At 39.2% G+C, this 18711-nt stretch overlaps 1 protein-coding gene across 4 annotated transcripts in view; it reads left to right on the top strand.

The window, feature by feature from the left end:
* The first annotated feature begins 743 nt into the window (after positions 1-743).
* Positions 744-18711, top strand: part of LOC127627755 (dymeclin-like) — a 162573-nt gene continuing 144605 nt past the window's right edge. For all 4 annotated transcript variants that reach the window (XR_007968568.1, XM_052104290.1, XM_052104291.1 and 1 more), the window contains exons 1-7: positions 744-913; positions 4140-4336; positions 8319-8371; positions 8623-8716; positions 10855-10988; positions 11518-11590; positions 18513-18638. Coding sequence is in view for 3 of the 4 variants with exons in the window: in XM_052104290.1 (XP_051960250.1) it covers positions 4197-4336; positions 8319-8371; positions 8623-8716; positions 10855-10988; positions 11518-11590; positions 18513-18638 (620 nt within the window). In the remaining variant the exon portion in view is untranslated. The remainder of the gene's footprint in view (positions 914-4139; positions 4337-8318; positions 8372-8622; positions 8717-10854; positions 10989-11517; positions 11591-18512; positions 18639-18711) is intronic.

Below are 18711 nucleotides of genomic sequence, written 5' to 3'. Positions count from 1 at the left end.
TTATTGTCCATTTGTTTTTTTGAATACCCTTGTTCACCTTAAAACCATACCTCAACGTCTCAATTTTCGTAGTATGCATTAATTTTATTTATTTATTTTTGTTATTAGGAAAATATCACTTGTGAGGGTTAATTCCTCGCTTAAATGGCAAATATTATAAAAATAGACATATTGAAGTTGCTAAAAAAAACTATCTTGTTTTTTAACTTCAGTGCCTTTTGTAAGTTTCCTTATTGCGAAATTATGAATCATTATAAAGGCTAAGCTCATGAATATTAATTAGAACTTTCTGACGTTCGATGATTTCTGTGGACGAGCCACTGCCAATAAAATTAATGAAGGAAATTGGAACGCCTAATGAAAGGAAGTCCCGCCTTACAGTTAAAAGAGCAAATCACCTTCTAGATCTGACAATTAGAATTAAAACTCGAAAATTTATTTTTTTAAGCTTAATCTGATGGCTGAATTTCCCCCCCAAAAAATCTGAAAAAGGGAGCTCTGAATGACCCTTATTTTTGAGCACCATACCTTGTAGCCTTTCAAAGCTCTCACAGTGGATGGTAAACTCTTCGAAGGGAATAGGGCATAGGGATCATCACTTCTGAATGGCACGCACCCTTTCTTACCTGACAAGGGCGCCTCGTGCCCTACTTAATATTCATGAGCCATCCGCCAATCAGTTGGATCCGACGGCTGATCTGCGCGTGCCCGGCGGGGCGTGTTGTTACGAGCGTCATCGGCGACGTGGAGACACAGCTCAAGCAGAAACTGTAAAACTCACTTTCCTGGACATTTACCACACTAATTACTACTCATTCACTCAAATTCTCTATAATTCTCCTAGAAACACATAGACGCCTGTCTCACGGACCAGTGATTTCTCTGAGCAGCTGTCACGTCTGACATTCGTCAGGTAAGTTACACTAGCCGTTTAGCCAGCTAGCATGTTATCATGGAAGCTAACGGGTTTATAATGGAAGTCTCCGTTCACTCGCGTCTGCAAGCTAATCTGTGCTAAGCGTTGATTTACCTGGACTCTTATTAACTCTCGGTGTTTACAGTACCATTTTTAAAAAAATGACTAATGTTTGTGCCACCAAACCGGAGTCTTGTTGTGTGTGTGTGTGTGTGTGTGTGTGTGTGTGTGTGTGTGTGGGTGTGTGGGTGTGGGGTGGGGTGGGGTGGGGTGGGGTGAGGGGGGTGACACTGTGTATACCTGTCACACTGTTTAACTTGTGCTGTTTGTATTAAGTGATGTTGAAACTTGCTTAATTGTGTAGTTTCATGTTTAAACTGTCTGTTTGACACAGGAGCATATTTATACTTGAACCAACATTCCTTAATTATTTTTTTTTTTTTTAATTATTATTTCTTTATTCCTCCTTAAAGAAATATTCGGGTTCAATACAAGTTAAGCTCATTCGACAGCATTTGTGGCAAAAATGTATTTTTACTTGCCCCTTATTTTATTATAAAATATAAAAGCAAAAATCGGGGTTACAGTGAGGCACATACAATTGAAGTGAATGGGATGTTAAAATGTTCACTTTTTCAAAACTGTAGAGACAAGACATAAACAATATGCATGTTAACATGATTTTAGTAAGATAAAATCACATACTAACCTTTTTTGTTTAACCCATTAAGCTCGGATGTGCCTGCGATTTAAAAAACAAATGGTCAAAATATGAATAGCTACAATCTTGACTAAAACAAAATAGATGCCATTTTAAAGCTTAGAAGCTCTAATTTCCACCGTAGACATTATGATCAAAACTGAACAAGAGGGCCGCTCTTGGGATTTCATATAGTTAATTTAATGTTCCTGAAACAACCCAGTCTGCTGTGTGTTTTCTACTCTGTGAAAAGGACTCCACCACACACAAACCGACACGCACTTACTCACAGTGACTTCACCGCAGAACAACACCTGTCAAACTCTCAAACGTGTCTCGTGAGCACATTTCTGAAACGTAGGATGGAAGGGGATTGCAACTTTTATCTGAACAATCAGTTAGCGCTTTCCTTGTGAATATAAATGAGCCTTCCCCCGTCATCTGTATGTTTTGGCACGCATTTGTCTTGCTTCAAAAGCGGAATGAAATAGCACTACACGGGTCAACACGGCTTTATCATAGCAGCACGAGGGCAGAGCAGGTGCCCTCGTGGACTGGTCTCAACCGCACAACGTTTTTTAAATGCGCTGTGAAATAAGTGGCAGGGATTGCGAAACCCGTTTTAATGCGATACGGAATTGTTTGTTGCAAAAGCTCTTGAAAACAGCCCCTGCATTTTAAATGACACTGACAAAGAAAACAGGCTTTTCAATTCTCAGATCACAACGCTTTCAAAACTTTAACATGGATTAGGGCTCTGTAGCACCCCCCTATTTCATCTACAGTCACCAAATTTGGTACATTTATTGTTCTCATCTAGCCGCACAACTTTCATATTAGTCATTAGCTCGCTGTATCATTTCAAAGATGGCAAAGGAGGAAGCTGGGACAGGCTTGACAAACATTTTGACATTTAATAAACAGTGTTTAACATAACAAAACCACGTATTGCTTTTCAGCCACCTATGTATTATGAACATAAAGAAGACTCACTAACGCAGGCAGGCTTTGTGCATCTCTCTCTCCTGCCGCTGTCTCCTCTCCTTAAATACTCCCGCCGCCCCTCACTGGAGCGCGAGACCAGTGTGGCACACAGGTGGAAGTCATTCACCACTTATCTACCCACCCTCGCTCTGCCCAGAAGCCGCTCGGCCCCTCCCTGCTCGTCACACTCTCCCAACAGGAAGTCTTCCATTTTTGATTGTTTTTTTTTATATTGTAGTCTCTGAACTTTTAAATACTACTCCTAGGGTATTCATGTGACACTTCAAAACCATGTCCTACATTTTATTTGTCTGACTCAAAGCCAAGTGTTGCAATGGTGAGACAATAAATGAATGGCAAAAAATGGGAAACAAGAAGTGTCTCATATCTTCTGTGTGCATTGTGTGATTTAGATCAAAATTGAGCTGTATGTTTGATAATGGGGGCTGATCAGATGGATGTGGCTATTGTGGGTCATGGTCACAGTGCCACCACCTGGCAGCAGGAAGTGTGGCACTTACAACATGCTTTGAAATAGTCCTCTTACATTTACCCAAAATGTTTCAAAATTAGGTAATGTCAAGATACAGTTGATATAAAATTCTGAAGGGTTACTTGATGTCTTAAATCTTGTTGCTATGGCAACGCATTAAATTTAATTTTTCTTTTCTTTGTATATTCATGTGTTTTTGAGGCACTTGTCTTGCTTTCCATGTCCATCATGCATTGTTGCATTGGAAACAGGAATTCTTTAAAAACACCTTCAGATCTTAAAGGGTTAAAGTTATAAACAATTTTACAACTTCATTGCCAAGATGATGTTAATGCCAATAAACCCTAAAATGACAATTTAAACAACTTTAAAGCTCAAATAATACACAAGTTGTAACAGAAGATTGCTTTTATAAAATGTTAAGCTTCACATTTCTGCCTTTAAACCCTCAAAATTGTCCCCATTGACTTCCATTGTAAGTGTCTCACTGTAACTTCCATTTTTGCTTTTTTATAAACAAAATGAGGGATGAGTCGAAATGTGTGGTAATCAACATTATGCCACAAATGCTGTATTGTATTGACCCTGAATATTCCTTTAAGTCAAAGCAAAACATCTCATCTCAATTAAAACTTTGTTATAGTTACTTCGGGCACTTTTAGCACTGTGGACTACGGTGGTGCGGTTACTCGCCTCAATCCTGGTGGTGGAGCGACAAGTCTCAGTTGCCTCAACCCATGCATCTTATCACGTGACTCGTTGTGCATGACACCGAGGAGACTTGCAGCATGTGGAGATTCATGCTACTCTCCGCAATCCACACGCCCCATTGAGAGCGAGAACCACTAATCGTGACCACAAGGAAATAAAAAACAATATGCAATATTTATGATTTTATTTTTTATTTTTTTTTAAACAATAATGTCACAAAATGGGACATAACATTTCCAGAATTAAAGAAACGCCCATATACATATGTAATAACTAGTTAAAGTTATGGCACAACAGCATCATCTCACAGTGAAATGACATCTCCCACGGTCTAGGGCTTTGATTGGCTGGAAATGAGGCTGTGAGCAAGTCTTTGGTGGTTTCCAGGGGCGATGGGTGCAAACACCAGTCAGGTGAGCGACCTATCAGAGAGTCAGAGCATCCGCAATCTCATTGGTCCAGGCGCCATCTCTGAGAATGACCCCTTCTGGAACCAGCTGATCTCCTTCACCTTCACCAGCCCAACCAGCAGGTGAGATGCTCCTCTAAACCTGTTACTGATGACCTATACTCTCTCATTCATTCAAGTATACCCTGAAATATTCATATGCTACACTTGTCATTTCAACAGAACACAAATGAAGATTTTTAGAAGAATATCTCAGCTCTGTAAGTCCATACAATGCAATGGTGGCTGGAACTTTGAAGCTCAAAAAAGAATATAAAGGCAGCATAGAAGTAATTCAAACAACTCCAGCGGTTGAGACTTTGTCTTCAGAAGTGATATGATAGGTGTGGGTGTGCAACAGATCAATATTTAAGTAAATTTTACTATAAATTCTCCTTTCGCAGTAGGTAGCGATATTTAAGAAAAATAAGTGGAGATTTTTATCAAAAAAAGGACTTAAATTTGTATCGATTTCTCACCCACACCTGTCATATTGCTTGTGAAGACATGGATTAAACCACTCGAGTTGTTTTGGATTTTTTTCTATGCTGCCTTTATTTGCTTTTGAGCTTCAAAGTTCAGGTCACCATTCACTTGCATTGTATGGACCAACAGAGCTGAAATATTTTCTAAAAATCTTCGTTTGTGTTCTGGTGAAGAAATGAAAGTCGTCACACATCTGGGATGGCATGAGGGTGAGTAAATGATGAGAGAATTTTCATTTTTGGGTGAACTGTCCCTTTAACGTTGTGTGTGAATAACTTTGAAAAAGAGTGTATTTTAATGTTTAATTTCTGTTATAATTTTTTTATATTTATCTTTTTAATCCCTATTTTCTCCCAGTTTTGGAATACCCAATTCCCACTACTTAGTAGGTCCTCCTGGTGGCGCGGTTACTCACCTCAATCTGGGTGGTGGAGGACAAGTCTCAGTTGCGCTCGCTTCTGAGACCGTCAATCCGCGCATCTTATCACGTGACTCATTGTGCATGACACTGCAGAGACTCACAGCATGTGGGGGCTCATGCTACTCTCCGCGATCCACACACAATTCACCACACGCCCCATTGAGAGCGAGAACCACTAATCACAACCATGAGGAGGTTACCCCATGTGACTCTACCCTCCCTAGCAACCGGGCCACTTTGGTTGCTTAGGAGACCTAGCTGGAGTTACTCAGCACGCCCTGGATTCAAACTCTAAGGGTAGTCAGCGTCAATATTCACTGAGATACCCAGACCCCCGATTTAATATATATATATATTAGTGATGAGCCCAGATCATTTTCTGTGGTAATTTACAGTGTGCCACAATTTCTACCAATAGAGGTTAACTTGTATTGAACCCGGAACATTCCTTTTAAGTCAACACACACACTTCCAGGGTATCTCATCAGTCTTGTCGTGACCTGAAGAAATCCAGACAAACACTATTCACAATATTTCTTCTGTGCTGTGTTTGAAAGTTCATGTTATTTTTCAGTTTTCTCAGACTATTGTATTGTGTGTTGTGTATTTCCTGTCCCGTCAGGTTTTAAGATAGTGAGTAACATTAATTTCCAGATATTGTTTATATTTCTGCTAATGTAACTGATTGCACTTCACATCTTTCAGTTTGGACATGTGTTATGAGCTGAGGTCAACATGAGTGTGCTGCTGTAAAAACAAACAAACAATTCCTATTTAGCTCATGTTTTGTTGCCTCTGATGTCTGTCTAACAGCAGACAGACACCAGAGGGCGCCAGAGAACTTCTCTAATAGAAAAACACTCATGCTCATTGTGACTTGACACTTGTTGAATATCTATGGATTATCTTACAAATAAACAACAAACACATTTTTGTTTTCTTATATCTCTTGGTTGAACTAGTGAATGTAATCAAACCACACTGGCATACATTAACACAAGGGTTGACTTTATAATGAAAACCATTTTAAATGCATGAAACATTGTGCGGACTTCCCCAAATAGTACACTATATTGGGCAAGTTTTCACAAGAGGTCAACTTGTGTTCTGAAAACTCTCTTTTTTTTCTTCTGGGCATTAATGGTAGAAATGTTGAAAGCTCTCTTTGTAGCCATGACTTCAAAGTATGTGACTATTTTCTTTCTGTAATAAACTTTCCTTGAGAAATACTCACTGGAGTAAAAAGTTAAAAATCGCTCCTGTTCTCCCTTTTAATGTAGGAATTAATACAGTTTTTTTTTTTTTAAAGCAAATTGGATCTGCAGAAAAATTAAAATTCTGTCATCAAATACTCACCCTCATGTTGCTCCAAACACATATTACTTTCTTATGCGGAACATAAAGGAATGATGTAAAATTATGTTTTTTTTAATAATATATATGTAGTTTTAAATCAGTCCTTATGTATACACACACATACAGTGCATTCATAAAGTATTCAGACCCCTTCATTTTTTTCTTCACATTTGTTATGTTGCAGAGTTATGCTAAAATGCTTTAAATTATTATCTTTTTTCCCATCAATCACTCCATACTCTATAATGACACATTTATTAAAAATAAAAAACTGAAAAATCACATTGACATAAGTATTCAGACCCTTAACTCAGTACTTAGTTGAAGCACCTTTGGCAGAGATTACAGCCTAAAGACTTTTTGGATATGATGCCACAAGATTTGCACATCTGGATTTGGGGATTTTCTACCATTCTTCCCTGCAGATCCTCTCAAGCTCTGTCAGGTTGGATGGGGACCGTCGGTGGACAGCTATTTTCAGGTCTCTCCAGAGATGTTGGATTGGGTTCAAGTCCGGCCTCTGGCTGGGCCACTCAAGGACATTCACAGAGATGTCCCGTAGCCACTCCTTTGTTAAATTGGCTGTGTGCTTGGGGTCGTTGTCACTTCGCCCCAGTCTGAGGTCCTGAGCGCTGTAGACCAGTTTTTCATTAAGGATATCTCTGTATTTATCTGCGTACAGCTTTCCTTAAACCCTGACCAGTCCCCAGTCCCTGCCGCTGTAAAACACCCCCACAGCATGATGCCTCCACCACCATGATAGTATTGAGCAGGTGATGAGTGGTGCCTGGTTTCCTCCAGACATGACGCTTGGAATTGAGGCCAAACAATCTTCAATTCATCAGATCAGAAAATCTTGTTTCTCACAGTCTGAGAGTCCTTTAGGTACTTTATGTCTCTTGCACTTGAGGACAGGCTTCCGTCTGGCCACTCTGCCATAAAGCCCAGATCGGTGGAGTGTTGCCGTGATGGTCGTCCTTCTGCAAGTTTCTCCCATCTCCACACGTGATCTCTGGAGCTCAACCAGAGTGACCATCGGGTTCTTGGTAACCTCTCTTACCAAGGCCCTTCTCCCCCGATCGCTCAGATTGGCCGGGCGTCCACCTCTAGAAAAGTCCTGCTTGTTCCAAACTTCCATCTAAGAATCTGAGGTCACTGTGCTCTTGGGAACCTTCAATGCAACAAAAATGTTTTTGTAGCCTTCCCCAGATCTGTGCCTCGACACAATCCTATCTCTGAGCTCTGCAGGCAGTTCCTTTGACCTCATGGCTTGGTTTTTGCTCTGATATGCATTTTCAGCTGTGAGACCTTATATAGACAGGTGTGTGACTTTCCAAATCATGTCCAATCAATTGAATTTACCACAGGTGGACTCCAATCAAAGTGTAGGAACATCTCAAAGATGATCCAGAGAAATGGGAGGCACCCGAGCTAAATTTCAAGTTTCATAGCAAAGGGTCTGAATACTTATGTGATATTTCAGTCTTTTCTTTTTAATACATTTGCAAAGTTATCAAAAATCTGGTTTTTGCTTTGTCATTTTGGGGTATGGAGTGTAGATGGATGTGAAGCATTTTAGCATAAGGCTGCAAAATAACAAAATGTGAAGGGGTCTGAAAAGTATGTTAATGTTTTTGTTAATAAGCCAATAAGGCATAGTTATTAGCTGATGCTGGTGATATCAAAACTGCCAAATATTTGCAGACTAATTGACCCGGTTGATATTGGTCTATTACTAAATTATACATCTCATCTCCGAAAGGAGTTAATAAATAATCTGTCTCTTTCTTTCTGTCTTCACAGTGCTGAGGCTAAACTCTTGGAAGAAGCTGTTGTTCCTCTGGCTAAGACTCTCGGTATGTATAATGTGTGTTTTTATGATTATTTGACTGCTGTTTCAGGTCCTCACAGATCAGTCTGTACATAGAGACTCATGCTGATTACAGAGCCACTGTTCTGTCAAATAAATCTCTGTCATTTTAGTGTGTGTCTGCATCAATCCTCATGATTTAAATGATTACTCTTCAGTCAGTACCGTGCATGCACGTGTGTTGATTTAGTGCCCTGGCATAGTAAGATGAAACACTGCTGTTTGTGCCCTTCGCAGTTCAGAACAACCCCAGGTCGGGTAACTTCGGGGCGTTGGTGAGAGTTTTTCTCAGCAGAACCAAAGAACTGAAGATTTCCACAGAATGCCAAGAGTAAGTCACACTACTCCTCCTCGTGTATGATGGGTTTATTTATCTTTGTAATCACAAAACTGATTATTTTGAATACATATCTGAAACGTTTATTGCAGGAAAGCTGAAGGACATTAGGGTTGCTTTCTCACTGACAATTTCTTCAAATAAAGTTGAATGGATCATATGAATGTTCTAGGTTCAATGCAAGTTATACTACACTATGTTATATACTATATGATACAAGCTCAATCAAGAGCGTTTGTGATATTATGTTAATTACCACCCAAAATATTTAGACTCGTCCTTGGTGTATTTACATTTATGCATTTGGCAGACGCTTATATCCAAAGCGACTTACAGTGCACTTATTACAGGGACAATCCCCCCCGGAGCAACCTGGAGTTAAGTGCCTTGCTCAAGGACACAATGGTGGTGGCTGTGGGGATCGAACCAGCAACCTTCTGATTAACAGTTATGTGCTTTAGCCCATTACGCCACCACCACCCATATTTAAAAGAAGCAAAGATTGCGGTTACTGAGAGGCACTTACAATGGAAGTGAATTGGGTTTAGCCCATAAACTTTCAAATACACCTTTCAAAAGTATAGCCAGTGTAAATATGATTTTAGTGTGATAAAATAACTTACTAACCTTACCTGTGTAAAGTTATATGCAATATTACATCTTGTTGTCATGATGACATATTGACTAAATCCAGTGATCTGGTGAAATGCTGTAATGCCATTAAATCCCTGATTTTATCACACTAAAATCATGTTAGCATGTGTAATGTTTACATATTAAATTAGCATTGTGCAACAAATGCTGTCAGTTGAGCTTACCGTGACTTACTGAACATGGAACATTCTTTTAAAATCTACTCACACCAAAAACACTTTGACAAAACTAGGAGAATCTCTAAACCATTAAAAATCGTGGAAAATTTTTGGCTATTCCCACCGAAAGCAAAAATTATTTTTGTCGGGCTGTTTCGGCAGAAATGTTTACATGCCTAAACATAAGCGAGCCGCATCTTTTTGAATGGCTTTTAAATAATTTTTTACTCGTAGACCTAAAATATAACCAGCATAATGTCTCTCTGTAATTCCTTCTCTGAACACAAGACCCAAAATCGTAAAAAAACTCTCATGCTTGGGGCCTGGTTAGCTTGGCACGTATTGATGCTGACTAACACCCCTCGAGTCGCGAGTTCAATTCTAGGGTGTGCTGAGTGACTCCAGCCAGGTCTCCTAAGCAACCAAATTGGCCCGGTTGCTAGGGAGGGTAGAGTCACATGGGGTAACCTCCTCGTGGTGGTGATTAGTGGTTCTCTCAATGGGGCGTGTGGTGAGTTGTGTGTGGATCGTGGAGAGTAGCATGAGCCTCCACATGCTGTGAGCCTCCGCGGTGTCATGCACAACGAGTCACGTGATAAGATGCACAGACTGACGGTCTCAGAAGCGGAGGCAACTGAGACCGTCCTCCGCCACCCGGATTGAGGTGAGTAACCGCACCACCACGAGGAGCTACTAAGTAGTGGGAATTGGGCGTTCCAAACTGGGGAGAAAAGAGGATAAAAAATAAAGCGCTCATGCATGTATCGCGATTTATTTGTGATTATTTGCGCTGCCCTAATTGCTAATATTTATATTATTGAAATAACAATACATATTTTTTAATAAACCATTACTTTGATTTAAAAGCAGGATTTCAGACACTGTGTGTTTCTCAGAGAACTGAGAGTCTTTATAAAACTCTTTCCCACACAGATGTTTCCCGAAGTTATAACACATTCATGAATCACTCATGATGGTAACATTCAGATGTTCTGTGATATGATGTTCCCATGAGAATACCAGCAGCCCAGAGCATCTCTCACACACACACAGCACCACCGCTGAAGCTCATGTTTATACTCAGATGGTTAGTGAAAGTGTCTCTCTGGCATAAATGAAGAACAGGGTGTGACCGACTTCTTCTATATTGTGTGTTTGGTTGGAAACCACTGATAGGGTGAAGCAGTGTGTGTGAGTTTTGAGAGAGTTTGAGGAAGCGTGGCTCAGAACCACAGGGTGTGTGAGATGCTCTGCTGCCGTTCACATGCTGCTGTAGGTCAGTAATTATCTAAAATATATTCTCTCTTTTTCTCTCTGCAGTCAGTTGTTTATCTGGCAGGCCCATAATGCTTTGTTCTTGGTGCGCTGTCTACTGAAAGTCTTCATCAGAGAAATAAACGAGGAAGAGCTGCACTTACAGTTCACCTACCAGGAGAGGGCACCAGGCACCTACGGTAACACACAAACACACTTTTGTACTTGCATCATTCTCTTATTGTTATTTCAAGCTAATTACAGTAAGTACAGACCAACACACAGCCTGTCATACAGTATGTGAAATTCTCTGACAATTAGAGTGACACATCTGCACTAAACCAGTATACAAGAACTGCAGACCTACAGAGTCAATTTGCCTATACACTGCTTTGCAATAAAGCCCATTCTGATATTTCCACCACATGATCTCTAGGTGGCGCTGATTTGCAACACAAACGTTTTCAGGCCTTTTGTTATTTTAAAGCATTACTACATATGCCTGACTTATGTATTTGGAGACTTTTAAGCATAAATTTAATTCGTGACAGTGTGCCCCCTTTTGGACCCTCCAGTGAGTCCGCAGAGTTGAAGAGGTTAATGGCACAGATGCACGTGCTCTTGTTTTTCATACAGCCAAGCAGAAAACATTTCTAATATGCTGCCATAAGTAGTCTCACACTGACAAACAAGAAGAAGATTCTCATAGAAGCATGTTTATTTATGTAGAGTCCAGCTGTGAAGATCTTTTGGAGGAGCTGGTCTGTCATTTGGTGCATCTCATCGTTGAAGTGCCACTTCTGTGAGTACCAAATAAACTGTGTGTGTGTGTGTGTGTGTGTGTGTGTGAAAGAGAGAGAGGAGAGTGTTTGTTTTGATATGGATTTCTCTGCCTTGCAAATGCTTAGTGATAAAGTATGTCTCAGCGTGATAGGGTGTGTGTTATTTTCGTGATACCGTATGTGATAGGTCTGTGTTTTTTTAATTGTGAAGGTCAACTCTGACTCACAGTGAGTTGTCATTGTTTGCGCGCACATATAACATTTTTCAAAAGTTTTTCATATGAAATTATATCTTAGAAATGAATGCCAATGACATTCAAAATAAACGATGGTTCATTCTGTGTCAGCCAGAAGTCTCTGGCTCAAATGTTTTTTTTTACATAAATGATGATGAAAGCCAAAATATGAAATGCTATGGATCAGTAGATTTACTGAGCAGTCCATTATTTTTCAGAGGGGGTCAAAATTACAATATATATGCAGTGGCAAGAAAAAGTATTCAAACCCTTTGTAATTATCTGCATTTATGTATAAATTTGTCATAAAATCTTGTGTGATCTTCAACTAAGTTACAATAATAAACTAACACAATCTGTTTTAACTAATAAGTAAGGAATGATTGACGGCCCGTTGAATTGTTTAAAAAATAATGCACACGTCGTGACCGTATTACCACCACGGGTTTGCATTATTTTTAAACGATTCAATGTGCCGGAGTCAATTATTCCACTTATACCACAGTTACCACACCTGAAGACATCGTTCAGGGTTTTATCTCAAAACATTTTCTGATTTTCATCCCTAAAACGCTCTCGTGAGTGGAACTACTTTCTTCCGCCACATATTCAGCGTCTTGTTTTAATACAGTCGGAGCCTTTGTTGCTAATTCGAAAACGTCACGTTAGAACTAGCAAAGGATCCTTGCGCTGCTTTACTCAAGGACTTACTGGAGGAACAAGTTAGTGCGTTTGTGCATGTGTGTGAGAGTTTTTATTTGAGGGATCGAAGAGAGATACTCAGAAAATGAGAGAGATCGCTTCTGGGATTACCTTTTTGGTGCAGCTCTGGTCAGAAGTGACATAGATTCAAAATTGGCAAGATGCGTGCCACCATATTCCCCTTATAAACCTTCTTCCTCACTGAGATGCAGGAGTCCGCTGACATGACGACTCGGTTTTTCTCTCTCGAGTATTTTTGGGCCTTAAGTGTGTGCGTTACGTGTATTGTGTGTGTGTGTGTGTGTGTGTGAGAGAGAGAGAGAGAGAGATCTGCATCTTGCTTTAATACAGCTCAAGCCTTCGTTGCCTTCGAAAATGTCCTGTTAGAACCAGCAATGGAGGATATGCTGCTTTTAAGCATTATTGGTAACATAAAAAGCTAGTGTGTGTGTCTATTTTCCTGTTATCTGCAATAATATTTGAAACAGAAAAGCCGGTGAGCAAGTATCTGTATTTATTTGTTTTATTTTTCTATTAACCCTCTGGGGTCTGAGGGTATTTTGGGCCCTGGAGAAGTTTTGACATGCCTTGACATTTGTGCTTTTTTCAGTTGCTTAAAAACATATTAATGGCTAAAGTCTGATAACACTGTATTCAGCACAAACTGGGCTACAATAATATGTGAGCAACATGTGTACATGTTTGTATTTTTGAGAAAATAACGTTTATGCATGGTTTTTGAAAAAAGTGGATCTGGATGGGGCATGAACTATGGGGCATCAAACTATGCATGAACAATAGATTGAAAACTTAAAAGAAAACTACCTGAGGGTGTGAGAAACCTCACGTCGACACCATTCGTGCTCGGTGGGTTTGAATATAAAGGTTAATTCTCTCTCCGTGTGTGTAATTGTTGCTGGCTCGTGTATAGTGGATTCTGTAGCTGTGTATTGTAACAGAGTTCAGACTGCTGTTGTTGTGCTGTGTCTGTTTTTGTTGCCGTTTGTCTCGTTTCCTTGCTACGTGCTGACCGAGAGAAGTCAGGCTCGGGTCTCATTTAGAGCCCTTGCTCACTGTTTCATACTGTACGTGCTTTCGGTTATTCTGTTGCTGGAGACCGGATTCTTATCACACTGTTTTGGAGGATATTGTGAATTGTGCTCAAATTACCACGCTGATCAAAACAGATGTACTTCATAGGATGATGACTTGGATCTTGATTATTGGGTTATTCGGGTTGAAATTGAACTTGAGATTAAAAATACACACAGACACTAGAGAAAAACACCTTGTGGTGGTTTATAATGTGTACGTGTCAGTGAACATGCAGTCAGTTCTGTGAACACATTGCTCTTATATCCTGACTCTGTGTAATAAATTTGTCCAATTACATTTACATTTACATTTCTGCATTTGGCAGATACTTTTATCCAAAGCGACTTACAGTGCACTTATTACAGGGACAATCCCCCCGGAACAACCTGGAGTTAAGTGCCTTGCTCAAGGACACAATGGTGGTGGCTGTGGGATGAACCAGCAACCTTCTGATGACCAGTTATGTGCTTTAGCCCGCTACGCCACCACCACTAAGTGTGGTGCCACACACCACACTCTTAAGTGTTTGTTATATTAAAAATATACATATTTTCAGCAAATTTGATTACGCTTTCAAATACCAATAGAGATGTAATGGTTTACAGATGGTTATCATACTGTTGATGTGAATATAAAGTCGGGATTTTTCAAAGTAAAGGAATTCACTTTTCAATTAAGAAAGAACTGGCTACATTTATACAGCATCATAAACTTGGCATGATAAATGATGTAATATGTTATGTAATAATAAGTTAAATGCAACGTTACATTTGGCCAATTGCATGCATTTCTTTGCTTTAGTTCAGTACAACAGTAGGCGTGCAATGCCTTTACCACTGCATTTGCGTTGGTCCCCTGTTGCAAAACCAGAAGTGTGTGTGTGTGTGTGTGTGTGTGTGTGTGTGTGTGTGTGTGTGTGTGTGTGTGTGTGTGTGTGTGTGAAAGTGAAATGGATTCATGCCAAGTGACATCACAGCAATGGGAAGTTAAAGTAAAGTGAGACGTCTGAGGAAGGAAACGAGGAACAATAGAGAGAGAGAGAGAGAGTTTGTTCTATTGATATTTTGTAAGTGTATGTTTTTAGAGAAAAAAAGGGGGCAAAGAGTTCATTTTTCTCTACTACCTCTGTTCATGCCTAAACTGCTATATTGTGAATTTTCTGAATGATAGCTAATGCAACATATGCCATTATTGCACTACTAGTGTCACCAAATTGCTAAAAACATCCCCCTTCCATTGGTTGTCCAAACAGAGGGTCCTGTCCCACACTGACACCATTTCTTGAGCCAAATATGAATCATAAATGTTTTTTTGTTTGTCAAGTCAAGTCAATTTTATTTGTATAGCGCCTTTCACAACACACATCGTTTCAAAGCAGCTTTACAGAATATCAGTAAATAAATGATTATTGTATTAATTAAATGATAATTGTATTAATAACCCCAGTGAGCAAGCTGTAGGCGACTGTGGCAAGGAACACAAAACTCCATTAGATGTTGATTAATGGAGAAAAATAACCTTGGGAGAAACCAGACTCACTGTGGGGGCCAGTTCCCCTCTGGCTAACATTATGAATGTAATGTAAATATTAATTATGTATAGGTAAAATCATGGTTTAAAATGATTAAACTAAGTGTTAAGGGTCAGTGATTAAACATAGATTGTGTTTGAACTGTAAGATTAATGACAGATGTCTTTTGAAGTCCATCTTGATTAATTGCAGAAGTTCACATAGATGCAATTGTCCTTGTTAATTGGCTGATGAAGGCTTTTGTTGGCAGTAGTTAGTCTAAGCATTTCATTTCAAGATCGTAGTCCATAAATAGACCGAGGTGATGCAGGTTGGAGTTGGCATCATTTCATCCGCTGAAGTCCGTCATAATAGACTGAAGTGATGTTTGGCTGGCACCGGCTGCATTTAGTCATCATCATTCTGCGACATGTAGCAGTGGAGTCCAACATGAATCAAGAACTGAGCTGGATCCAGCCTGTTCTGGTGACCTCAGGATAGGAGTCCCGAGGTTGAGACAGGGAAACAAATAAAAAGATGCAAGCGTAGATGCCATTGAATTTATTGCAGAGTTAGAGATCATGTTCACTGTTTCTGGTTCCGGCAGACCCAACTAAAGCAGCCTAATTGTGGGTTGGAGGATAAATTAGGTGTATGCCTGGCTAAATAGACGAGTCTTTAGTCTAGACTTAAACTGAGAGAGTGTGTCTGCATCTCGAACAGTGTTTGGGAGACTATTCCATAGTTTAGGAGCCAAATATGAAAAGGATCTACCTCCTTTAGTGGATTTTGATATTCTAGGAACTATTAATAGGCCAGAATTTTGCGATCTTAATGAACGTGTTGGAATATAGCATGGTAGAAGGTCACTGAAATACTGTGGAGCTTGACCATTCAAAGCTTTGTATGTAGTTAACAGAATTATATAAATAATACGGAATTTAACAGGTAATGTTACGATGATAAAATTAGCCATATGATCATATTTCTTGGTTCTTGTCAGCACACTGGCTGCTGCATTTTGAACCAATTGAAGTTTATTTATTGATCTTGCTGGACATCCTCCCAGTAATGCATTACAATAATCTAGTCTTGAAGTCATGAATGCATTAATTAGTTTTTCAGCATCAGCAACAGAGAGCATGTGTCATAATTTTGCAATATTTCTTAGGTGGAAGAATGCTGTTCTACAAACATTTGTAATTTGATTTTCAAAGGACAGATTGGTATCAAATATAACACCTAAGTTCTTCGCTGTTGAAGACGATGTAACAGTACATCCATCTAGAGTCAAATTATATTTTTGCTGCTTATTTTGAGTTTTTTGGTCCAATAATTAGAACCTCTGTTTTGTCAGAATTGAGTAGAAGGAAATTTCTGGCCATCCAATCTTTTATTTCATTAATACACTCTGCTAATTTTGAGAATTGTGAAATCTCATCAGGTTTTGAAGAAATATAATATATAATGTAGCAGTGGAAACTTATTCCACGATTCCTGATAATATCTCCCAGGGGAAGCATATACATGGAGAAAAGCAGAGGCCCTAAAACTGATCCCTGTGGCACTCCATATTTTACTTTTGTTTGGTTTGACAATTCCTCATTTACATAGACAAAGTGGTAGCGGTCTGCTAAATATGACCTAAACCATGCTAATGCCACCCCACAAATTCCAACATAATTCTCCAGCCTATTCAAGAGAATGTCGTGATCTATCGTGTCGAATGCAGCACTAAGATCTAAAAGCACTAGAAGAGAAATGCAGCCGCGATCAGATGATAAGAGCAAGTCATTTGTAACTCTGATAAGTGCAGTCTCTGTACTGTGATGAGGCCTAAATCCTGATTGAAATTCTTCATATATACTATTTCTCTGTAGAAATGAACATATTTGGGAGGATACTACCTTTTCTAGTATTTTTGACATAAGCGGGAGATTTGAAATCGGTCTATAATTAGCAAGTTCTCCAGGATTAAGTTGTGGCTTCTTAATTAGCGGTTTGATAATTGCCATTTTAAAGTTTCTTGGGACATGTCCTAAGCATAGCGAGGAGTTAATGATATTAAGAAGAGGTTCTGATATTACAGGAGATACCTCTTTTAAGAGCTTAGCTGGTATAGGATCTAACAAACAAGTTGTGGCTTTTGATGTTTCGATAAGTTTTGTTAGCTCTTCATGACCTATGATAACGAAGGATTGAAGTTGCACATGAGGGAAATTATTCGACACTGTTTTCTGAGTTGCTATGACAGATGATTGCATAATTCCAATTTTATTTCTGATTATTTCAATTTTATCTGTGAAGAAATTCATGAAGTCATTACTCTTGAGCTGTGACGTAATATCTGGTTCGGTTGAGGCTTTATTACTAACCAATTTAGCCACAGTACTGAATAAACATCTAGGATTGTTGTGGTTATTTTCTATGAGTTTACTAAAATATGCTGACCTGGCAGCTTTGAGTGTGTGTTTGTAGCTACAGACACTATCCTTCCACGCACCCTGAAATACTTCTAATTTTGTATTTTTCCACATGAGCTCCATTTTCCGAGCTGCTCTCTTGAGAGCATGAGTGTGATCATTGTACCATGGTGCAGGCCTTATTTCTTTAATTTTCTTTAATCGAAGTGGGGCGACAACATCAAGGGTGCTAGAGAAGACTGCATTTAAATTTTTTGTTATTTCATCAAGTTCTTCTGGGCTTTGGGGTTTATTGAGTATATGAGATAGATCTGGAAGAGTATTAGTGAAGCTATCTTTAGTGGTCGAAAGAATAGTTCTGCATGAACGATAGCGTGGTGTAGATTGAGTAACATTAGTTGATTGCAGCATACAAGAGATGAGGTAATGATCCGAGATGTCATCGCTCTGCTGCAGAATTTCTATATTATCAACATCAACTCCATATGAAAGAATTAAATCTAGCGTATGATTATGGCGATGAGTTGGTCCTGTTACATTTTGTCTGACTCCAAGAGAGTTGAGAATATCGATAAATGCTAATCCCAATGTGTCATTTTCACTATCTATGTGAATGTTGAAGCCACCAACAATTAAAGCTCTTTCTACAGTAACTACAAGATCTGATAAAAAATTAGCAAATTCACTAAGGAAATCTGAAAAAGGCCCAGGTGATCTATACACTGTAGCAAGGGTAAAGGACGACAGAGAATTTTTATTTATATTTGTATTTGACGGTGTCACCTTAAGCATTATTAGTTCAAAAGACTTACATTTATATCCTGTCCTCTGAGTACAGGATATAGATCTTTGTTTGATGCCATTGTAAAATAGCCCAGTGTCATATACTGACAACATCAATCTCTGTTTTAATATTAATACTATAATATTACATTGTCCAGCTCTTACCTTGCCCTGTATTTGCATGTTGTCATAGGGACATCACCTACAACATCCTGTTTGAAGCAGTGACCACCCTACTGGTGCTGTTGTCCTTTCAGCTCTTCCATAAGGAGATTCTGAGGGAGGGGCTTATTTACAGCTACCTGACCAAAGGACGATGGTGAGTAAAGCATCGTTCACAGTGACACAGACCATGATTTTATCACTGTTGGTCACTAATGGGCATAATGTTA

The sequence above is a fragment of the Xyrauchen texanus genome, chromosome 34, assembly GCF_025860055.1.
Source record: "Xyrauchen texanus isolate HMW12.3.18 chromosome 34, RBS_HiC_50CHRs, whole genome shotgun sequence".
In the NCBI taxonomy this organism is placed as follows: domain Eukaryota; kingdom Metazoa; phylum Chordata; class Actinopteri; order Cypriniformes; family Catostomidae; genus Xyrauchen; species Xyrauchen texanus.
The sequence above is the reverse complement of the archived record's forward strand: the minus strand, read 5'-3'. Positions and strand labels throughout refer to the sequence as shown.